This window comes from Carlito syrichta, unplaced genomic scaffold, assembly GCF_000164805.1.
Source record: "Carlito syrichta isolate Samal-C Ts95f unplaced genomic scaffold, Tarsius_syrichta-2.0.1 Scaffold313361, whole genome shotgun sequence".
NCBI classification, from domain to species: Eukaryota; Metazoa; Chordata; class Mammalia; order Primates; family Tarsiidae; genus Carlito; species Carlito syrichta.
Genome location: NW_007257457.1, coordinates 267,585 through 293,060, shown reverse-complemented (window position 1 = coordinate 293,060; position 25,476 = coordinate 267,585). Strand labels below are relative to the sequence as shown.

Sequence of the window (25,476 nt, the reverse complement as noted above, 5' to 3'; positions counted from 1 at the left end):
TAAATCTGAAAATAAATTACAATTAAGAACACAAAATTTCTCAAATTCTTTTTACTCAAAAAATTATTCTCTACATTATGAAATTTATAAAGACAAATTAGAAATGGCAAATACCACCAAGAAATCTAAAAAGAGCTTTCAACTTAAAACTAGCAGTAGTCAAGAGTGAGAACATGAACTCAAATACTTTAGATCTAGACCTTATCCTCATAACACTACACATCAAGAAAGGGTTCTACTTTAATAATCAATTAATTATATTAATATTTAATGTGTAATTGGTCTAGCAAACAACTGTCTTAAATCTAAAATACTTCTTTAAATCAAAGTCTAACTAGTTTTACCTCTAATACATTCAAAACATTTCTTATGCTCTGATTTTAATTATTCCTAGACTTTTTAAATTTTATCTTATTTTATTTATTTTATTTTATTTTTTATTTTTTGAGTTGGAATCTCACTCTGTCGCCCAGACTGGAGTGCAGTAGCTGCTCCCGGCCACCGCAGCCTCGACCTGCTGGGCTCCGGCGATCCTTCCGCCTCAGCCTTCCAAGTAGCTGGAACTACAGGTGCGCGCTACCACTCCCGGCTAATTTTTGATTTATTGTAGAGATGAGGTCTCACCAAGTTGCCCAGGTGGGTCTCGAACCCACGGGCTCAGGCAATCCACTCACCTCAGCCTCCCAAAGGCGTGGGATTACAGGCTGAGCCACCGAGCCCGGCTAGACTTTTTTTTTTTTAAACAACTGACAACAAAGCTTGAGACAGCAACGGCTGAGCTACCAAATTCAACCTTGAAACACCATGTTACGCTCAAAGGATTAGAAACTGCGACTCAATTTATGAAGTGAGTTGATTTTTTTTTTTTAACAAAACATAAATAATCAACTCTGAGATTTTCTTCTTAAAAATAGGCATGTTTTTACCCCGATCTTTAATTATCAGGTGTTCTTCCTGACTTTGACTTTATTAAGTGATTACTAATATATTAAAAATAAATTATTTCATTTTTATAGTTTCATAATAGCCCAAAGATGCTAGGAAACTCCATTTCTTCCTATCAAATTTTGTTGGTTTAAAAATCCTCTATTAAGAAAAACTTACACTGTAAAAAGTTATTTATAGTCAAATGATTTTAAAGTTCTTTTGTCTATTCATCATGATACAAAATAAATGACTAAAATATATACATACAAGTGAACTTAAAATTCTACTTTCACTTACAGTGCAATCATATAGCTCAATTACTAGTACCTTCAACATTATTTTTGCACTAATCGGCCATAATGGCTTTTTAATATTCACAGGATACCTCAAAACTCAAAGAATACAACAGACTAATAAACCAGACTGTCAAGAAGAAAAATGATTTGCTATGATGATAATGACACCTGTTGGTGGAGGAAAGAGATGACACATTTTTAACCTGTCATTCAACTTCACCAATATTTTAAACAGAAGTGAATAAGGAGAGTAACTTCTGAGGCTGACACATTCACTTTACTCAATCATAAGTGTACTTAGTAAATTACACTTCTAAGGCCAAAAGTAAATAAAGTATAATTCTATAACCTGCTATTGTGGGCATATCAGCATGTTGCCAGTTTAGAGTTTTCTTCTGGTACTTCTTCAAATTTTGAGAGTTTACAATTTCAAAATCCTTAAAAATTATTATGGTCTTAAAACATAAACTACAATTCCTTTTTAAATATCAAATTCTGCTATTAAAATGATTTTAAAGGAAAGAAATTTTAAAAATTCTGCTCTAAGTCTAGATTTATAACACTTACATAGTTTGTCCAATTCCTTTTTTCTGAGAACTATTTTATTCCATGTCCATTCAAGAACAAAGTGCAAATTAACAGCGGAATTTGGTTGTTCTTATTTGTAAATATGAAAGGAAGAAATAAAGATTAATTATTAATTACAAACACAATTCTCCATTTTCAGTTAAGAAACATGGCAGATAGTACTCAAACCAAGTGAATATAAACATTTAATGGACACAAACTGATAAAATGCACCCTTCTCAAGTGTATCACATCAGGGAGCATATCATTTCAGAAAGTACCACCCTCAAACATACACAGCCTTAATCTAATCATGGGAGAGATCAATAAACACAAATTCAGAGGCAGTTTACAAAATAAGGTCTAAAAATTTTTAAATCAATTAGTTTTTGAAAGACAAAGGTTTAAAAAATTATACAAGATTAAGGAAGATTAAAAAGGCAACTAAATATGAAGTATGATTCTGGATCTCCCTCCCAAAAAATTGCTATAAAGGACATCATTGGGACAACTGATGAGATTTCAATAAGATCTCTAGGTTATAGCATGCAGCAGAGTTAATTTTCTTGATTTTTTTTTTTATAATCACAATTAGAAGGAACAATACTGAAATATTTATGGGTAAAGAAGCATGTCTTATTCTCAAATGGTTAAAAAAAAAGCCTATTCTCAAATGATTCTGAACAAGATACTATGTGTGTGGGGTGTGCATATGTAAAGAGTAAGAATGATACAACGATATGGATGAATCCCTAGAGAATTTTACTGAGTAAAAAAAATTAATTCCAAAATGTTACATATTGTTTAATTCCATTTATGAACATGCTTAAAATGACAAAATTAAAGAAACAGAACATAGGTTAGTAGTTGTCAGGGGTTAAGGTTTGGGCAAGGGGGATGGTAGGTATGACTATAAAAGGGCAACATGAGGGATCCTGGCTGTGACACTGAACTAGTGGTTTGTCAGATCATACCATGGGTGTATATGGTAAAGGGTACACATGATCTCTCTGTATTATGCCTCACAAATACACGTGAATTTCCAATTATAAAAAAGCTTGACTAAAAAATAAAACAAAACAATGTGGAATAATAATTTTAAAAAAATGCAAAACAAACATTTCAACTGTTAAAAATCAGAATCTTACCTTCTGTTATCCACCTTTTGATATAATTAGTCAGAAGTCCCAGGGAACTTGTCTGAATTGCTGCTGACATTATACCTTCTAATTGTTCTTCCTAAAACATGTATTAAAAAAAAAAGAAAAGAAAAAAGAAAAGAGGATGTGACATCTCAAGGAAGTTCTCAGAATAAAGAATGCTAAAGCCTATAAAAATATCATTACCCATCAGGATGGCTAGAATAAAAAAGAGACGATAGCAAGCTTCGGTAAGGATGTGGAAAAACTGAACTCTCATACACTGCTGGTGGGAATGTAAAATGATAGCCACTTTGCAAGAGTCTGGTAAATTTCTAAATATGCTAGACATAGAGTTACCCATATGACCTACAAATTCGACACCAAGCTACATACCCAAGAGAAATGAAAATACATGACCATATAAAAATTTCACATGAAGGTTCATAGCACTATTATTTGTAGTAGCCATAAAGAGGAAACACAACCCAAATGTCCATCAACTATAGACGTATACTCATATAACAGACTATTATATAGCCATAAAATAGAATGAAGTACTGATACTTGCTATAATATAGCCAAACCTTGAAAATATTATGCTAAATGAAAAAATAGTCACAAGAGACTACATATTATTTAATCTTATTTATATAAAATGTCAATAGGTTAATCTATAAAGATAGGAAGTAGATTAGAGGTTACCTAAAGCTAGGGCAGAGGAAAGAGAAAAGGGATAGAAAGCTAGTGACTGCTAACAGTATAAAATTTTCTTCAGAGGTCATAAGAATGCTCTAAAATGAAACATGGTGGTGGTCACACAATTTCATGAATATATTAAAACCACTGAATTATATACTTTAAATATGAACTGCATGGTATATCAAATATATCTCAAAAGCTGTTATTTAAAAGACTGTCAAAAAGAAATCACATTAACATAATAGATAAAAATAGGAATAGAAGGAACTACAATATGATAATGAACTCCAAAAACTAAAAAAGCAAGATTCTAAATGGAGGTCGACTAAAGTCATTTTAAAGTCATTTAACACCAGGGACAAATCAAGAAAGTCTCTGCTATTACCATTACTGTCCTATAGTTTATAGAAATTCTATCACGTGCAATGAGAAAAGTAATTTAAAAACAGAAAAAAAAGAAGTCTACATTTGCTGATGATGGCATTACTTTGAAAGTTAAGTACATATTAAAAAAATACAAAAATGAACTGCATTTTTATGTACAGTCATGGATCACTTAATGACAGGGATATGCTCTAAAAATGTATTAGGTGATTTCATTGTTGTAGGAACATCACAGAGTATACTTACACAAACTCAGATAGTGTGGTCTACTACATACTGAGGCTATAGAGTATAGCCTGGGCTCTAAACATATGTGTCATTTTACTGTGCTGAATACTGTAGACAGTTATAACATAACGGTTAAGTATTTGTATATCTAAACACAGAAAAGGTACAGTAAAAACACATTATATCATAATCTTATAATCTAATGGGACCACATTCATATATGTGGTCCACTCTTGTATAATAGAGAGCTAATAACATGATTCAACAGAAACAAACAACAGAGATAAAAATCATCTCACTTGACTTAAACTAGAAGGCTGAATATCAGTAAGTCTGGGTGAGAGAAGGCCAGCTATAAGACATCGATTATAACCATCAGGAATGACTTCATTGAGAGATAGCCTTGATTTCTTTAAAAAAGTCAAAGTCTGCAACAGATAAATTAATAAGACATCAATTAATATTCAATTCATCTAATTTAAGAATAAATTTCCCTACCTTACACTTAAAATTTAAATAAAGCTAAAAGATACCAAATGGAAATTATGAAAGACTTTATTTCCTTGCAAGAAACAGGGTTTATATATTCTTGAGCTAAACCAATGCTTGCTAGTTATGAATGATAATACTACTAACAAGAGTATTTTGGGTAGCTTATATATTTTTATGGTCGGTAATGTTATCTTCTCTAAAGCTGATAACCCTGGTGACATCTTGACAAACTTGACATATACAGAAAAACTACAGTCTGTTCTGTGTCTAATGTCAAAGAGATTTGGTGGCATCCATCGACATTTGGTATCTCAAAGTGCTGGGATTATAGGCGTGAGTGACCACATCAGGTCACTAATCTCATAAACCTAGCAAAAGCTGAAACATTTAAGATGAAACAAGTCAATATAATACATAATAAAATTTATATCCATGAATCAATTGAATTCCAAGATCTGACTTCAAGTAAATAGTTCACATTGCTTGTTGTTACCTACCTCCTTCTGAAATCCAGTACAAGTTATATGAACAACTCCTGAGTTTAACAAACAGGTGGCATCTAAAAAAAATTTTTTTTTAAATCTACGTAAATATTATATTTTAAATGACATTAATACAACAAAATTTATACAAATAATAGACTGCTAGGTATGTCAAATTTTACATATAATTTAAAAATAAACCTTCAGTTATCTTCATTTATAGGATAGCAAATCTATTACAAATAAATTAATTGTAAAATAGTTATCATCTTTCCTAGCAAATTCAAATATTAGATATCTCATGTACATATAATTTCCTAAGTTATCCATTTGTTAATTACAAATACTGAGATATGAACAGATAGTACTATTTATATAAACTGTACAACATACATATCTACATACTTTTGCATGTTACATTTCTTAAAAGGTAATGTTAAGGAAGTACATACCAAAATTATAAGTACTTGGGTTAAAAAACTGCTCAGGAGGTGGATATGAAGGAGGAACTCCTCGACTTAAACTTTTCTCATGTACTAATATATCCAAGATGTAACGTGGAGAAGTCCTACTTACAACAGAATCCAGTGACCACAGTGCAAAATAAGAGCAATTATGAAGATATTCTCCTGATCTAAAAGACAATTTAAGACATCATTAAGTCAGTGGTAAGCTACAGTGACCAAAAAGAGAGAGTGGTCACAGACAATGAAGAAGAAAAAGAATCATACCTTAATGAATCTGGCATTTGTGCATGATACCAACGATTTATGTCAAAAAGCCCTAAATATATAGAAGGTGTTCCCTGTCCATACATATTCACTTGCCAGGTAAAGACTGAAACACTGGTGTCAGGAGACAAAGCTGGAAAAAAGATAATTTAAAAATAAAGAATCTCAAAGTAAAATCACCTCAATAGAAGTGTAGCAAGATTTTCTCATAAATTAAGGTTTACTTTACATTTCATTTGATTCATCAAAATGTATTTCTATTATCACATTGTAAGAGATTCATTCACTTGTATCTTTTCTACTTGAAGACCTTATTAAAAAGCACTCCCCTTATAAGAAAAGCTGTATCCTGCTTTTTCGGGTTTAATACTCGAGTAATGTTGAGGTACTGGAGGCAGGAAGTAGAAAATAATTTGAATGAATAGTCTCCCAAACATGGTATGTAGCAAGTACTAGAGCAGTTTAATTCACTACCCAAAATGGATGCCTTTGGGCATTAAGGTTAATCCTTTAGAGGAACGGTTGAGAAGGACTGATCTAGCTATACGGTAAAGGAGGAAAAAGAGACAAGTACTTAGAGGGTGCCTGTGGAATGGAAAGATAGGAGTAAAGTAAGAAACAGCAAGAGGAAAAAAGTAAGAATCTAAAACACTCCTAATGGGAAACAGAAAAAAGATTTGAATGAGGAATCAGAGAAAGCTCATGACAAGGTTTGCTGTTGACATGTTTATCTGATAAATAAGAGCATATATATGACCAGGGCCCTGGTGAACATTCCTGGAACTGACTAAGTCTATCACATTATCTCATTCAAACCTCACAATCTTCTTCTGCAAAAGGTATAACTGTACTTACAGATGAGAAAAGAGGGCTCTGAAATGTTAAATTAACTTGTCAAAGATCACAACTAATGTCAGGACTAGAATGTGAATCAATGCTAGGTTCTAAAAAACTACGCAACTTTTACTATGCCAGGGAGATAAACACTAAAGGAAACTGAGGAAAAATTCAAGACAACCTAGGCATGCTTGCCATATATGGCTCAAAAAAATACATAGAGGTCAATATTATTCAAACACTAACCATGTTAGTTAAGACTAGAGACCATCTATGTCTGTTTTGAGAACTGAATTAAAACAAAACCCTAATCTATTCAATTCTTGAGTTCTATACAGCAATCTGAATTATAGGAAATACATAGTACTTCATACAGATCTGAATTAATTCCATAATTAGCATTCTAGTTTTTTAACTGCCAGGAGTATGAACTCTAGAAACGAATACCTGTTATACATCATAAATCAAAATAAATCTTAAATCAAGCCTTAAAATGACATAATTACAATACTTTGAACCAACCTTCATTCATGCCTTCCTCTCTGTCGCCATGAGATCGAAATTTCTCTATACTCTGGCATCCCAACAATTTGGTATTACTAGTCTGTCCCCTCAAAGGAAACATGCTACCTGTCAGGTCCAGTGTATATCTTTCTTCACAGTACTCTAACCCCTGTAATATAAAATGTACAAATATTAATATGATTCTAAGCAAAAGGTCCTTCTAAAATTAAAAACTCCCTAAATTTAAAGATTTTTTACACAACACAAAGAAAACACAAATTAAGATAGAAGAGAACAAATCACTGAAAAGGGCTCTAAAAGTCTACACACTATAAAACTAATTAAAAGCTAAATTTAGTCTCTCAAAAATAATTACCAACAAATCTTCTAAATTATTATTAAACATGGACCACTCATGCACTACGGAATGGTAAGTAAACTGGAATAACCATCAAAATTATATATGCATACATCAATCCTATCGCCATGTTCTCACTGAAATTCTTGCTCTAGAATAGATCTTAAACATTGTTTTTGTTTATTGGTCCCTTTAAGAATCTGACCAAAGACTATGAGACTCCTCAGAAAAATGCATGATCGGAAAAATGCCATACGTAATTTCAGGGACTTTTTCTAAATTCCCTGAAACCCATCCATATGCCCCTCAAACATGAGGTTAAGAAAGCCTGTTCTAGAGACAGGCATGTGAGGGTGTGCAAGATATGGCTATTAGCAGCACCCCCACTACTTCCTCATGAATTCAGTCAAAAAAACTGGTAGTTATCTGAAAGTCTAGGTGCATATACTCTCTTTATAAAGTTACCCTACAGCTTACTGCTTGATATGTTAGAGCAACAAAGCGGCATTATTTTTCCCAGGTACCAATTAAGCCACAAGCTTGATTGAATCCAGTCCAATCCTCTCTGTGTAGAAGAAAATGATGCCTAGGGAAGTTAAGAATGCTACCTTGGAAAACCAGGTAAAACAGATGGCTAATCTACAGATTAAAAAGATCTCTAATTTAATACTACTTCTACTATGCGTACAATATTAACTTGAATATAAGAACAGCTATTCAGTATCTTAAAGCAAAGACAACACACTTAAAACAGGGAAACACTGAACAAAATGCTAACATAGAACCATATTACCATGACCATTTACCTCATATAAGACTTGTCCTGATGCCAAACACTTTCTATCACCAAAGGCTAGCTGAAGTAGATGCAAGCTCAAAATATCCCCTTCACTGAAAGAAACAAATTAACCAAGACATGCTGAATTATCATATTAACACATTAATATCTTTTACTGTCCAAATAAGTTGTTTGCATACAATTAAGTGCATGTGACAAAATTGTGAAGAACTTAGTTTTTATTTAGTTGTTTTCATAAGCTGTCCTTTAAACAATAACTGATTTTTATTTTTTATTGACTCTAATTAAATTGACGCCGTTTGCATACTTTAGGTGCTATATATGTGGTGGTGACTATAACTGTTTACTTCATATTTTCTTAAATATACCTTTCTTCTTCAATAGGTATCTTTTACTTAGACATGCGACTGCCTAAAATATCTACTACATTTCCCAGCTTCCTTTGCAGCTAGGTATAGTAGCTCTGTGGCCAAGTTCTGGCCAATGGGATATGAACAGAATTATCCCAGGGCAACTAACTGAGAACTTCCCTTAAGAGGCAATATGTCCTTTGCTCCTCCTTTTCACTCTCTTCTTCCATCCTGCCATTCTTTTTGTTTTTTTTTAAATAGAGATGAGGTCTTGCTGTGTTGCCCAGGCTGGTCTCGAATTCCTGGGCTCAAACAATCCTACTGTCTCACCCTCCCGAGTACCTGGGACTACAAGCATGCACCATCACACCTAGCCAATTTATATTTTATTTTTGTAGAGTCAGGGTCTCGTTATGTTGCCTAGGCTGGTCTCCAACTCCTGGGCTCCTCCTGCCCTGGCCTCCCAAAGTGTTGGAATTACAGGGGTGAACCATGGTGCACAACAATTCTTTTACTTAAAACGAAGATGCTGCCCTGAATTGTTAGGATGAGGGCTACACAATAAGGACACAAAACCCTGTACTATTCAAGAACACAGCACTGCAGTAATTGGTAAGAGCCCAGATCCCAGAGTCACATCATCTGAACTTGAATTCTTACTACCAGCTGATCCTTCTCAAAACATTTCTTTTACTTGACTTCTAGCAAACCACATTCTACTAATGTTCCTCATAACACATTATTTACTCCTTAGTACTTTTCTGCCCTGCCCTCTTGCTCTCAATCTCCAAGTATCTCTAAGTATTGGAGGGTTTCATTGGTTGCTTATTGTTAGAATCACCAGATGAGCTTTAAAAAATACTAATGCTGAAATTGATTTAACTGGTCTGATGTAGCCAGAGAAAACACAAAACACTTTTTTATCTTGCCCTACACATCCCTACATGTAAACCAGTTCTACTTTTCTGGTTTCGTATACAAATACTGTGCTCTACCCTTAGTGGTCTTGCTTTTCCTTGAGACATTTTACTAAGACCTGTACATCTGTCCAGTTTTTTTCACTGCTCTCCCCTATCCCTGTCTCAACTTCATCCAAATCTCTATGGCAACATTATCTAAAGTAGTAGTTACCTCTACTCTACTATACTCAATATCCCCTTTCTCAACTTTATTTTTCCACATTTAACATCATTACCTGAAGTTATATTAAATATATATAAAAATGCATTTATTCACTAGCTCTCTTCCTCACGGGAATATAAACTCCAGAAAAACAAATTTTATCTGTCTGACACACTGCTATATTCCCTAGAACAGTTACTGGTACACAGTACATGCTCAATAACTGTGTTAAATAGATAAATATACAGCCACAAAACAAAGACAAAATAGCCTCTAAAACTTAAATAGTTAACAGGATAGACCATATACCACTAACATGAAAGGGAACACCCAGTCAGTTTTTGCATTTCCATTATTATAAAACTAAATGTAGCTTTTATCATAAATGATGAGATTATGATAACTAGTTTCAGATCTATACCAATGTAATTTTATGGTTGTATATTTGCTCTAGGGTTCTTTTCTCCTCTTCTATTTTGTCTAAATTATAGCTCTGATAGAGAAAAAAAGATCACACTAACTGTCTTTCTGATTTAGACTTATAAACTAAGCTTATATTTATTTTAAATCTACTTATAATACCAATAAGGTGCTGGGAAACCACTGACCGGGGAGAGGGAAAATTGACACTGTAATACTATATACCTTTGTAAAATAAAAAATTAGTCTAAGAATGATTTCAAGCATGTTCCTGACTTGTAGTCTCATGAGTAGACTTAGGACAATCTGTGAACTTCCTTACAATCTATAAAAAATTATTTATATTTTATATATGATATGTACATATATGTGTATAGGTGTATGTGTATGTACCAATATATATCATAGGTAACATATCATATCATAGGTGTATTAAATATCTAATAGACATACAACAATACATATCATAGCCATCGCCAGATTCTCAACGAGGTGCATGACCTACAATTCTAATCAAAGACAAAAACACCAGATCTAAAAAAATCCCCAAAAACTTCATAATCAATAGTAATGACAAATGCAAAGTAAATAATTTAGGAATAATTCAAATTACAAATCAAATTAAACCTGTTCTATCAAAAAAAGGTACAAATATTAGAAAGTAAGGCAGGGCGTGGTGGCTCAAGCCTGTAATCCCAGCACTTTGGGAGGTGAAGGCAAGAGGACTGCCTGAGTTCAGAAGTTTGAGACCAGCCTGGGCAACTTGGCAAGACCTCATCTCTACAACAAATCAAAAAATTATCTGGGCGTGGTGGCATATGCCCGTGATTCCAGCTACTTGGAAGGCTGAGGCAGAAGGACCACCCGAGCCCAGCAGGTTGAGGCTGCAGTGGCCGTGAGCATGCTACTGCATCTAGCCTGGGTCACAGAGTGAGACTCCTACTCAAAAAGAAAAGTATTAGAAAAAAGCTTTTAAAAATCACTTAAGACCAGGAATGGTGACTCAGGCCTGAAATCCCAGCACTTGGGCAGGCTTAGGTAGGGGGATTGTTTGAGTCCAAGAGTTCAAGGCCAGCCTGGACAATAGAGAAAGACCTCATCTCTACAAAAAATTAAAAAATTTACCGGGCTATGCAAGAGGCTGAGATGGAAGGATCACCTGAGCCCAGGAGGTGGCGACTTTGGAGAGCTGTGATCACACCACTGCACTCCAGCATGTGCAACAGGGTAAGACCCAGACTCAAAAAATACTCAGTATGTTGTGAATACTCAGCATCACCATAACAAAGCCAGAAAGCACTACCCCGTCCATATTTAAAACTGTGATTCATCTGTATTTAGAATGCATATATACTTCTGAAAATAACCTCGAAAAGGGTTTAAGGGAACTGCATGTGGTTCATAAGGATTTTAGGAAAAAAAATCAGAAATAGAGAAAGTTCAAATACCTTAATGCTTACAAAAACAATGTGGGCATCAATTACACTATTAAAAAGATTAAATCTCTACAAAATTCATAAAATTAAGAGTGGCATGGCAAAAGTGAAAACAAACTTATCCTCCAAGTTACAAGATATATGAGTAGGAATCCCTTTAGGCTTTTGTGTTGAGAATATAGAAAAAAATCTACACAAAGAATAATAAATTTATAGAACTCATCTCAAGGGATAATACTGGAAGGAAAAATAAAAGGAATGCAAAAATTGTTTCAGGTTGGTGACTCACAGCTGTAATCCCAGCACTTTGAGAGGTCAAGGTAGGAGGGAGGATTGCTTGAGTCTAGGAGTTTAAAACAGCATGGTCGTGGTAGCATGAGCCTTTAGTCCCGGCTACTCAGGAGGGTGAAGCAAGAGGACTGCCTGAGCCCAAGTCATCAAGGCTGAGTGAGCTGTGAAAGTGCCTCTGCACTTCAGCCTGGGTGACTGAGTGATACTCCAACTCAAAAAAAAAAAAAAACATGCAGTAAAAGTCTTCCCTCATTCCGCACTACTTTAGGGCCATCATGAATTCTTCAAGTTGCTGCTGGTCCACAACTGACCCAAATGGACGGGAATATGGATATGACTCAATGAGTTGAGTTCCAACAGCTATTTCTATGTTTTCATTTTAACTTTCTCCAGGATAGACAAATATGAGAAGTGGCAAGGTAATTCTTCATTCATTGACTCATTTACAATATGAGGTAAGATAAACTTTAAAAGTGGGGATATCCAACATAAAGACCCAAACTTACCACAGTCCAAGCACCAAGAATCTAAGATGAACTTAAAAGACAAAGTACTGGGAACAATAAAGTTATCAAGATCATACATAGCATTTATATCACACACACAACTGTTTCATCATCAAAGAAAGAATTAAATACCAATGACTAAGGGAAAACCAATAATTATACTTTCTAGTAACAGAAATGAACAAGCCTAATTGGTTAGAAATTAAAGTGAAAGGTGGAGCAAAATTAGAGCTTATGACAGAGAATGATTAGCCAAATTAATCCTAACAATATACTGTAAAAGGAGAGAAGAACAAAAAAGAAAGTGGAGGTAAACACAAAGGAAAGATGCATACACAATGAAGAGAAAAAATGGCATGAGACGGTAATAAAGAAAAGATGGTCTTACGAGTAGAAGGTCATAAGTCAAGTAAACACAATTTCTTCTTACTGATATCTCAGAATTACTCAAACATGTGAAAACAACCATTTAACTTTTAAAATAATTTCAATGACCTCTAATTAACTGAAAGAACTATGTTGCTTTCACTAAAATACTACATAATACAAAACTTTCCAAGAGATATTAACTATTGTTCCATTTTTTTTACAAATACACGTATTGCATGTGCATAGTGGCTCACATCTGTAATCCCAGCACTTTGGGAGGCTGAGCTGAAAGAATTGCTTGAGGCAAGGAATCTGATACCAGTCTGGGCAACGTAGTAAGACTCCTTAGAACTCCTTCTATAGGAGAAAAAAAATAAAAACAAGCATGATGGTGTATGCCTGTAGTCCCTGCTACTCAGGAGGCTGAGGCAGAGGATGGTTTGAGCCCAGTGGCTCAAGGTTGCAGTGAGCCATGATCGCCCCACTGCACTCCATTCTGGGCTGGAGCAAGATCCTGTCTCTATTAAAAAAGTAGGAATAAAATACATGGGGCTGGGGGGAGAGGGGGAGTGCAAAAATAAAATAAAATACACATATATCATACTTACCTATCTTGTGTAGATTGAACAGCCCACAAGTAGCAGCAATTACGAGGATCATTCTCAGGTTCCTGAAAAGTAACAGCATATACAGGAATTCTCCCACCTTCCAATTGTGTGTAATATCTGAAACAGACAATTTAGTAGATTTCATATTTTTAAGCTATTTTATAGAAAAGGAAGGAAAAAGACATTTCATGTAAGAATCTGGGTTGAGCAACCACTGTTCATACAATCCTCCAAATTAAGTTATATGGAGGGGCACAGTCAAGTCATCTTGTCTTAAAAAATACACAGAGCATACGACATCAAGACTATGGGCATGCCACCCTCTCCCTCTCCCTAGGTAGAAATGGGAAGAAGTAGAATTACTAAAGTGCATGCATATATGAATGTGTAAAGTGGTTCTATGAGTCATACCAATGTACACCACTATGTACTGCTTGCTCAACCATAAAAGAAACCCTACAAAGAGACAAAATACTGCCACAATACTCCATTTCAGTCACTTGGGTTTAGAGTCAGTTTCTCCACTACTACAATGGGAGATGAGCTAGAAACTGAAGAGTTCTCACAAACTCCTTAAAAAGCACAATTAGCCAAGAGATGATGGTGTTAGAGAAAATACTGCTTAGAAGCAAGATTCTCCAGGTACTTCTTTAGGAACAATTCAAAGATAAAAGTTGATGAGAGGTTAACAGTAAAGAGAGTTAAAATGAACTTCCCTAAGATAAATTATTCAAGGAAACAGACCAATATTCCTAGAGAAAAAAAGAACAAAAAATTGACAAGTTAAATGCCAAACAGGTATCTATTTACTCTTAATTTTTTTTTTTTGAGTTGAAGTCTCACTGTTGTCCAGGCTGGAGTGCAGTGGCATGTCTACAGCCACTATAACCTCTACCTGCTGGGCTCAAGCGATCTTTCCACCTCAGCCTTCCAAGTAGCTGGAACTATAGGCGTGCGCCACCAAGCACAACTAATTTTTTGATTTATTGTAAAGACAAGGTCTCGTCATGTGGCCCAGGCTGGTCTCAAAACCACAGGCTCAGGCAATACTCTCACCTCTGGCCTCCCAAAGTGCTGGGATTACAAGTGTGAGCCATTGTGCCTGGCTCTATTCAACACTTCACAGAAATTAACTTTTATCTATAATCCTATTTGCTATGTCCCTCAATATTACAGGCAATTTTAATTCCATCAATACATTTTCAGGACTTTTTCACAGCATAAAAAATTTTAAAACACATTATTTTATAGCTTCTTTTTTTTAGTCCCATTTTTCTCTCAAATGAGAACACTACTAAACTGCTGCTTTACACAGATGATTATGGAAAAGAGGACTTATGAAAGAACTCGCACAAATACACTGATCTCCTGCTTAACAATAGGGATCTCGGCCAGGTGTAGTGGCTCATGTCTATAAACCCAGCACTTTGGGAGGTGGAGGCAAGAGGACTGTCTAAGCCCAGGGGTTCGAGACCAGCCTGGGCAACTTGGTGAGACCTCATTTCTAAAATAAACCAAAATATTATCCAGGCATGGTGGCACACACCCGTGGCTCCAGTTATTTGGAAGGCTGAGGTGCAAGAATTGCCTAAACCCAGCAGGTCGAGGCTGCGGTGGCCATGATGGTGGCACTGCATTCCAGTCTGGGCAACAGAGAGAGATACTGACTCAGGAAAAAAAAAGAAAAAAAAAAAAAAAGAAAACCAATCGACCAACCAATCAAACATACAAAAAACTAAAAACAAAAACAAAACAAAATCCAATAGGATCTGTTCTGAGAAATGTGTCATTAAGCAATTTTGTCATTGTGAGAACACCATAGAGCATACTTAAACAAACCTAGATGGTATAGCCTACTACACACCTAGGCTATGTGGTATAGCCTATTGCTCCTAGGATACTAACTTGTACAGCATGTTACTGTTTTGAATACTATAGGCAACTGGAATACAATATAAGTATTTGTGTATCTAAACATAAATAAGGTACAGTAAAAATGCAGTATTATAATCTCGTGAGACCATCTTTGTATATGTAGCCTGTCAATCATTGTTATGTGGCCACCTGACTACATGGTTTATAGTCACGCCTCACTAGCAAATGAAACACTGCAATATCTGCAATGCCTTTTAAATAAACTCTGAAAGATCAATCTAAATTCTAAGTCATCCCTTTATTGCATCAAATTATAATACCATAAAAATTATGCATACTCATTCATTAATCTATCCTACTCTTTTCTCATTATGCTAACTTCAATATTTAAATACAAGCTATATGCAAAAAGAAACTACCTATAAATTAAGAGAAAAAATTATACTTACTCTCTTTTCATGCTTTTCATGTTCCAAAGTGCTAGACAGCCATCAGAAAAACCCACAGCAAGTTGATTTGTCCTGTTTATGTAACTAAGAGTTGAAATGGCTGTTCCTGTTGGACTTACTAGCTGGAAACACAGATGGCGTCCTTCTCTCATTACACTTTCTCTGATGTGTGGTACTTCTGCTGGAATACCAGTTATAACTTCAAGGTCTAAAAACAAAAATCAGACAAATAAGGTCAGCATAAAAGTTAAATGTGTCATCTGCTACAAACTGCAAATGAAGTCTGTGTGACAACTGTACTGACATTTTGGGTCACACGATCTTTGCTGTAGAGGATGTCCTATACATTTTGAGATGTTAAGCAGTTTCCTAGGTTTCTAACTACTAACAGCCAGTAGTACTATCTCCCTCCAGTATTAACAAAGGTTGATGAAAAACTTTAAAAAGGTTCATGCTGTCATCAGCTGATCACTAGCTGAAAAAACTTGACACCATGTGCCTCTTGATGTGATACAATATGACATATACGGCACCTTCAAATTACTCTTGCCAAAACATTAAACCTTAATTTATAATCAAAGCAAACTCATATTTGCAGAAAAAACCATAAATGGCACCACATAAAATCACATAGTAAATTCCAAAACGCGGGACCCTCTACCAGATAACTAACTTCTTTGGCAAGTCAATGGCACTAAAAATAAGTAAGTAAATAAATAAATAAGTAAAAGATAGAAAGAGGATTGCTGTACTCTCAAGGAGACTTGAGAAATAACTGTCAAACTGTAGACCTTTGAATTTTCCAGTTCAAACATCCCAAATTACATTTTAAAAAAGATTTTTTGGATAATCACATTAATTTATTTAGGAATTGAATATCAGATTATGCCAAAGAATTGTTATGAATGTGATTAGGAATGAATGATGTTATAATCATGTAAAATATTCATATTTGCTTTAACCTAATGCAGAGGAAAAGAGTTTGGAAAGCAGGAAAAAAAAAAAGAAAGCAGACACACAAATGGTAAATGTTGAAAATTAACTTGAATTTGGGTGGTGGGCATAAAGGAACTCCTGTATTCTTCTATCTACTAAAAAATGTCTAAAATCTTTAATAAGAAAAAAATTCCAACCTATATACTAATGTAAACATTGTACAAGAGCAAATTCTCTGTTATAAAGGGGGAACAAAAACCATATCCTACTATACTTGGTTATCTTTCCCATTCTTTCAGCTTCTGATTACTTTTTCAAAGAACAGCAAATGATTAGATTTTGCCAAAATAAACCGTTCATATAATGGAATATTATAAAGTCATTCAAAGAATAAGGCAGACCCTTTATCTTCTTATGTGGCAAGGTGCATTAAGAAAAACTGTTAAAGCCGGGCTCGTGGCTCAGTCTGTAATCCCAGAGCCTTGGGAGGCTGAGGTGAGTGGATTGCCTGAACCCGCAGGTTCGAGACCCGCCTGGGCAACTTGGCGAGACCTCACCTCTACAATAAATAAAAAATTAGCTGGGCATGGTAGCGTGTGCCTGTAGTTCCAGCTACTTGGAAGGCTGAGGCGGAAGGATCTCCGGATCCCAGCAGGTCAAGGGTGCAGTGGCCGGGAGCAGCTACTGCACTCCAGTCTGGGCTACAGAGTGAGACTCCAACTCAAAAAAAAAAAAAAAAAAGGAAAAACTGTTAAGTTCGGGAAAATTGCAGAATGGTTATTTATAGAATGATATATGCTAGGAACTTCATTTTCTGTTAGTGTATTTCAGTGACGTCTAAACAGTTGTAATCAGGCCGGGTGTGGTGGTCCATGCTGCAGTGAGCTGTTATCGTGACACTGCACTCCAGTCTGGGTTACAGAGACTCTGACTCAAAAATAAAAATGAAAAATAAACAGTTGTAATCAAAAACTACTTTTGAAAACAAAAAAAATTTTTAAAAATAAGTTTTGCATTAAGTGCTAATTTTTGTTTTATAAAATTCAATTGCTTCCTAATTCTCAAAATTGAGAAATGGTTCTGATAACAATCCAGAGACTTTCATTAGTGAACCTACTAATTACTGACTTCTGAAATGAATGCTTTAACTACCATATTGATCTGATGAGTTTTCAATGTGAATACAAGCATTTAAAAATAGCCTGATACCTATAATCATACAAAATACACACTGCAACAAAAGCCCATCCCTACTTAATTCTTTCATCAATTTCCCATAGAGCATTCAAACATTCCACAAATTTATTTTTAGTTATTGTTTTTGCTAATAAATGATTTTCATTTAAATTTTACCCAAAACTTGATGAAGACTTTTTTTTAAGAAGTAGGATACAATTCAAAGTTAGGTACATAAGTGGTTATCATACAGGTAAAATTTGGGCCTCCTTTTGGTCCCCACTTTGCTTGGTTTGAGAGTGGGTACGCTTATTGATGCTATGCACTCCCCGCAACAGTGTCCCACTACTGCCAATCCCTTTCTTATAGTATTATGATAAATGTTCAAGGTCTGCTTATGAGTGAGTACATGTAGTACTCAGATCTTTTGAAGATTTTTTTTAAGTGCCTGCGTGGCCATCACTTCTGACAAATCAAAAATTTTAGATCATATTTTGCATATTTAAATTTTATTCAGATGATTTTGGTTCTTGTCAATTTCTACTTAAATAGTTTATCACATGCAATATTAATCAGTTTTATTATAAACTGGACAAAATGTTGCTAGTTTATATCCATTTCTTAGCTGATCCACAAATGAAAAGATCTACACTTATATATTAGACTTGTTTTAAAAATCAAGACTCAAGAACATTATCAAAAAGTCAAAGCCTTTTCAGAGTCAAGTGATCCCTTAGAAGTAATCAACACTTTTTTTTAGAGTTTTTAGATTAGCTCTTCCTCTCTACATAAACCAGAATCTCATAATTTTAAAAAACTGAAAGCATTTGAAAAAGAATAGTTATAAACATAAGCATTTAAAGGAGAAAAACAGTCTCTCTTCATTTTTTTCTGAATATCATTAGTTCTATTTTAGGATGTTATTTTGTGAGAAAAACTTTCAATTTCTCTATTATTTCCTATTAAATTATTTCTATCTTGGCCTTATCATAGGAACATAAACAATATGACAAAAACACTATGTTAGATACTACATGGCCGGATAATTTCATAATGGCTGATAAAGATCATTATTTTCTATATTTAGCCCTTGTTCTGGCATTTACTTAAGAATAGATCTTATTCAAATATATATATGGAAGCAAATCAGTATCACTACCTTTCCCAAGGACTACTTTTTATGAATACTTCATCAACAAAATAGAGTATCTCATGTAAGAAGTAACCACAGTGCCCAGCTTCAGACAATGAAAGAAAAGGACTGCCTGAACCCAGCAGGTTGAGGGCTACAGTAGCTGTGAGCATGCCACTGTACTCCAGCCTGAGTGACAGAGTAAGATCCCAACTAAAAAAAAAAAAAAAAAAAAATACTGCACCAGAATATTGAGGTGTTCAATTTTTTGGCTTCCAGTAAAGAACTTCTAATTAATTACCTGATGCTTCTGCTTCACTTTGACTGCATGACAAGTCATCCAAACAAAGGTCAATAAGAAGGATCTGTCCAACATCAGTTACTACGGCTGCCACTCCAAAAAGCCATCGTAGACTTGGGTGTAAATGTTGAGTGCTTGCACTGGCTCCTCCATGATTAATTATAGGTTCAACAGCTGTTACCTATAACACAGAATGTACTATTTGCTTTTCTTCTCCAAAGTGGTAAAATACAACTAATAGCACAATAAACAAATTTTTATAATAGATTTAAATATTATCAAATATAAAATCACAATTTACATCTGACACTTGTGAATTCAAACATAATGAAATCTTCAAATATATTGGAAATTACATAATTGTTCAACATATTAAAAATATGCAGTTGGAATAATGACTACTGTTTACTAAGAGCTTACTATTGCCAGGCACTGCGTTAACTGGCTCATTTAATGATCATAATAACCCTTTGACATTGAACTCTACGTAATTATCTGTTTAAAGATGAAATAACCTGAGGCTTAGAAAGTTAGCCAAGTTATTCATGTCATATAATCATTAAGTATAAAATTCAAACCTAAATTGTCCTCATTTTAAAGCTCTTAACCAGTCACTCTAGGATTACACAGCTTCTAAGAATAAACACAAATCATTCCAGAAACAATTACTGTGGCAGTGACTGGATCACTGACACTTAAGAATTTGAATTAAAGAATATGTACCTTGGCTACTTTATAGAGTTCACACTTTCCTCTTCATCTCGAGTCAAATTTTAAATGTCTACACCTAATCATTTATATTTTATTTTAAAAACTTAGTTTTCTGTTTGTTTCCTGTTAATTCATAAAAATTAATTAGGCATGATATAGGATGGTAAAATGTTTGGTGATTTCTACTATAATACAAGGTTGAATATCCTAAATACAAAAATCAAAAAATTTAAATACTTCTGGTCTCAAGCATTTTGGATAAGGGATTAGCAACCTATATTGAGGAATGTCCTAAAAAAAAAAAAAAAAAAATTGGCATCAGTGGTTTATGAGTTAATATGATTAAAAGTTTTTTTTTCAGGCTTTAACTTACTATTACAGACAAAAGTCTGGCTCTTTCTCTGTATCATTAGTACACAAACATTACAAAGTGTTTCTAATTCTGAAATCCGTAACTCCATCATTTTCTTCCTTTTCTAATTATTATAATAATATCTATAAATGCTAAATCATATTCTCTTCAGATCCCCAGTGAAGGGTATAGAATCTCAGTTTGTATTTCTCATACAAATACTATATGAAGTGATTAATAATGCTATCTTAATTTTAGAAGACAGTTAAAATCATATTTAGGAGGGAATACTATGCCCTAGCCAAAAAATAGCTAAGCTAGCTGAACTTCTTTTGAAACTATCTAACACTACTCTCCCAAACTTTTCTTTATTCTACATTCTCTCTTCCATATGCTACCAAGCATCCACTCAATTGAGCAACCAGTTCAAGAACCTTGTTTCTTCTCAATTACTCATCCAAATGATTGATGAGTCCTGTCCAAGTTCCCTTCTGAATATATTTTCAGTCTCAACCATCCTCTTCACTCCTACAGCCATTTCCTTAGTTCAGTTCCTCGCCATTATATACCCAACCTACAAATCTCCTTGTTTCTATTCTCACAGTACTCTCTCTGATCCAATCCAAGGAAATTTTTTAACACAAGAGTTCTTAAGACTTAAAATTACTTTACCGTCGACTATAGAAGGAGGCTCCTAGTTAAAAACAAAGCCATTCACAATCTGAATCCTCATCATTTCTTGTCCCTACTTCCTCCGTCCCCATGTTCCCAGTCATTCTAAATTAAGTCAGTTTCCTAAATGCTCCATGTACTGTTGCTTTTTTCCATGCATTTTTAAACCTGAAATGTCCAAGTCTTTTGGGTAGAAAGTATCCAGATGTTCTCCATGTTTCAAGTGCTTAAATTTACCCAAGTATTTACTATTTCTATGCTATAATCTTATTTGTCTGTCTTCTTCTACTAGGACTATAAGCTTTTTAAAAGCACAAACCAAGTTCAATTAATCTATCTACCCCAGCATCTAGTATATTTTCCATACTACTCCAAGACTACAGTCTCAAATTAAAAGATAAAAAATTTTTTTTTTAATTCCAAAATAATGAATACATTTCAAAAAACACAACTGGCGACAAGAACAAGACTCAGATGTTATTTTTCAAAAAAAGAGAATTAGAACGTTAGATGTCACTGCTGTTCTAACTTTGGAATTTTTAAATCAAGAACAAGAAAGTTGTATTTTAAATGTTAAGTTCCTTAGATAAAAATATCATCTTTAACCTCCTTTTTATTCTCAACTTTTTACTGAAGAATAACACATTTATATAAAATTACACTAATGATAAACGTACAGTACAATGAATTTTCAGAAAGTAAACACACCTGTGTAACCAGTAGGGGTTCGGTTATAAAAGCAGAATATCCAGGTATCTTAACCAGTACCTACCCTTCCAGGAAGAACAACTGCTTTAACCACTCTTGATATTCCAAGGTCATAAAGACAGAGAACACTTCCCTCTGCTTCTTCCAGACCTACTAACAAACCAGTTCTCTTCTGCCAAGAGAATACTTTCACTGCTAGAACTGTAGGAGGCTGTTCATTTAGTCCACTGAATCTATACGCAGACAATCGCTCTCCAGTTATAGAGTTTACTACCTCAAGTTGTGGACCATAAGCTAAGCAAGCAAGTCCAGTCTTCCCTAGAAGGAAAAAAAAAAAAAGCAAAATTAGTGCTTATTTTATTATTGTATGTATACAACAAAATAAGCTCTCTTACATATATATACGTACACAACATACAGCTCATTACACAAAACTTCACGTATTATCCCCAAATTGAAATTTAAGCACTTATAAGAACAGAGTGATCTTCAAATTAGTAAAATAAACTAAGCAACTATTGTTGCAATAATAATAATAAAGTAATCATTCAGGTAAAGGAACCATGCTACATGTTTAAACACATTCTCTCATTTATTTCTCACTATATCTCAATACAGAGATAAAATAACTAAACCTTAATACAGTTTAACCTGTCCAAAGTCACAGTTACAAAGTAACAGAGCCAGAATTAGATCCCAAGTCTAACTCTAACAGTCTAACTAATGCATTATACCTTAAAAGACTTCAACTAACAGCTATAGCTAGTTTATAAAATATAATACATAATTCTATCCCTAAAGAGTTCACAATCTAATTGACAAGACATAACTAGCATCATAATAAGAAATTATCAGAACCTCTTCCTTCTCAGCCTACTAGTCATGTTTGGATTTTATTCTGCCTGCAATGTAGTCAACAGAGGGTCTAAAGCAGGTCAGTGACAATCTGATTTATGTTTTTAAATGTTACTTCAGCTGCTAAGCTAAGAATGGACAACAAAGGGAGCACAGAGTAGAAGCAGGGAGAAGATGACACCTGACTCATAACTATGGATAGAGAAAAGTAGATTGACTGGAGGTTAATCTTAGCAGTAGAATGAATAGAATTAGCTTGCTGATGAATTCAATTTGGGGAGGTGAATAAAAGAAAAGAATTAAGAGTGGACCCTTAACTTTTGCTTGAGCAATCAGATGAATGGTGATAGCTTTTACTACTAAATTTGAGATGTCCATCATGCATCCACACTGATAGTTGATACGCTAATTTACAGCTGAGGGAGGTTACATAATTTAAGAAAGTAGCATGGTACAATAGGGACCCAGAGTGCCAAGGTTCAAAGCTGTTTTCTGACACTTGCTATCTATGTAAATGGAATCAAGTTACTGAACCTATTTGATTCTCAGCTACAAAGAAGAGTGCCTATTTAGAAAAGTTTTATACCTACCTCATTACAGGGCCCGAAGCATAGAAAGTACCATTGTTACCATTAATATTCCAGAGAATAGCACTGTAAATAGCTAAATGACTGATACATATACTTTTCTGCCTGCATGCTAAGATGACTATAAAACTTATTTTCAAAAATGTCCTCTGCTATATCTTTCATTAGACTGAAATCTATAATATAAATGTTTCTTCAGTATGGTTCTCTGCTATCTCACACAATCTAAACTACATGTTAAGATCTTGCTCGAATTAATGGAATTAGGAAATAAGACTCTGAAAACTTTTTATCATCCAGGGCTCTACAACCATATTTTTCTATTCATATAATTGTTCAGGTTCTAAGCCAAACACATCACCAATAAACGTACCAATTATTTTTTAAAAAAAAACAGTTGTATGTTATTTCTACTTCTCAAATATAGATAATAGTAAAAGATATAAAACGTGAGATTTTTAATAAGAAAAATAAATCAAGCATAATTCTCCAATCAGAGGGAGAACTGATGATGTGTTCAACAGTTTGAGGATGTCACATATGTAGCTATAAATGTCATTCGTTTATATAAGACCAGTCTACAAATCAATCATATTAGTAAATGTTTAGCAACATTATTTTTACCTGCAGCAAATTTCCCATGAAGTACAGATTCTAATGTTATTTCGTTTTCTCCAAGAGCTTTAATAGTCACTTGTGGGAAGTGCAGAAGATCACTAGTCACTTGCGCAGTTAAGTCTCGCATACTTCCACTGTAAATATTTTAAAAAGTAATATTATTATGATTAATTTGTACTATAATACAGTTTATTATCTCCAGCCAGGAAAAAAAGTAAAGCCACCACATAAAAATAATGCAAAACTAAAATCTGGGTACAAAATAAATACTATGTACATCTGGGTCCTGGGTATTCTCTCCTAAGAAAATATTTCCCACCAGGCTCGGTGGCTCAGCCTGTAATCCCACGCCTTTGGGAGGCTGAGGTGAGTGGAATGCCTGAGCCCGTGGGTCTGAGACCCGCCTGGGCAGTGAGACCTCATCTCTACAATAAATCAAAAAATCAGTCGGGCATGGTAGCGCATGCCTGTAATTCCGGCTACTCGGAAGGCTGAGGCGGAAGGATCGCCGGAGCCCAGCAGGTTGAGGCTGCGGTGGCCGGAAGCGGCCACTATACTCCAACCTGGGCGACCGAGTGAGACTCCAACTCAAAAAAAAAAAAAAGAAAATATTTCCCAAACAGCTTTAGGAAAGTAAAGAGTTATTAAGCCAGATGTCCTATAGATATATACTATTCTCTAAGTTCTTTAAAAACTGGCTCCGTGTACTTCATCTTATTGTCTAGCCTACTTGCAAAGAATACTTCAACCCCCAAAACAGGGAAAAACTGGTTGATATATTTTACAAAAATGAGCTCTTTAGTAAAAGGGGAAAAAGTCCATGAAAAAAATGTGCAAGTCCACAGAAACTTCAGAAATTGAGTTTACAATATATTTTCCACTGGATAGAAAAAGTCTAAGATTGTCTTTCATCTCTAATTTGCAGAAGTCTAGATTCCCTGAATGAGCCCTCCCATTATAAACAACCAAAAATGCTGGTTAAAACATAAAAGTATCTTTCCGACTGAATGAGTTGGCAAAGCTAAAAGCAAAGAGAACACAGGAATTCTGGGAGACCTGGCTTTGGTCTTGAAGGCTAGCTAGCAAATTCAATCATGGGGACTCCGATCTTGTCTTGAGCAATCCGAGATCCACAGAGGCAAAGATAAAGACTAGGGTGAATAGAACTAATAAGAGCTTCCCCTCACTACCATTAAATTCCATGGGACGATATATCATCACCCTAAAGGTGAGCAAGAGAAACACCCATTGTGCAGAATGGAAAATAACAAGTCCACCTTGCCCATGGCTCTGAGTCTCTACTCAGAAATATAACATTTTCTTTCACACAAATCATAGCCAGAATTCAAGGTAGGCAACATGAAAATCTCCAAAGGAAGACTTTATTATGAGGTATTCTCAGGCTGGTAATGCTCCAAGAAACCCACAAACACAATCACATATCCTCTGGAATTGCAAAGCTGAAACTACAAAGAAAAACTACACAAGGATACCAAGATCAACAACAGCAAAATCAGACTATCAAAGACTTCAGATTGAAATTACAAAGGACAGAA

The 25,476-nt window shown here is 34.5% G+C and overlaps 1 protein-coding gene across 2 annotated transcripts in view; it reads right to left on the bottom strand.

The window, feature by feature from the left end:
* The window catches only part of AHCTF1 (AT-hook containing transcription factor 1), a 73,181-nt gene extending 49,130 nt beyond the window's left edge, over nucleotides 1-24,051 (bottom strand). For both annotated transcript variants that reach the window (XM_008070348.2, XM_021718724.1), the window contains exons 1-13: nucleotides 23,927-24,051; nucleotides 21,925-22,178; nucleotides 19,418-19,598; nucleotides 15,873-16,080; nucleotides 13,549-13,665; nucleotides 8,454-8,538; nucleotides 7,308-7,458; nucleotides 5,949-6,081; nucleotides 5,670-5,851; nucleotides 5,233-5,294; nucleotides 4,543-4,671; nucleotides 2,939-3,029; nucleotides 1,791-1,880 (exon numbers count right to left, since the gene is read on the bottom strand). In XM_008070348.2, coding sequence (XP_008068539.1) covers nucleotides 1,791-1,880; nucleotides 2,939-3,029; nucleotides 4,543-4,671; nucleotides 5,233-5,294; nucleotides 5,670-5,851; nucleotides 5,949-6,081; nucleotides 7,308-7,458; nucleotides 8,454-8,538; nucleotides 13,549-13,665; nucleotides 15,873-16,080; nucleotides 19,418-19,598; nucleotides 21,925-22,178; nucleotides 23,927-24,047 — 1,804 coding nt within the window. In that variant the 5' untranslated portion in view covers nucleotides 24,048-24,051. The remainder of the gene's footprint in view (nucleotides 1-1,790; nucleotides 1,881-2,938; nucleotides 3,030-4,542; nucleotides 4,672-5,232; nucleotides 5,295-5,669; nucleotides 5,852-5,948; nucleotides 6,082-7,307; nucleotides 7,459-8,453; nucleotides 8,539-13,548; nucleotides 13,666-15,872; nucleotides 16,081-19,417; nucleotides 19,599-21,924; nucleotides 22,179-23,926) is intronic.
* Nucleotides 24,052-25,476: the final 1,425 nt, after the last annotated feature.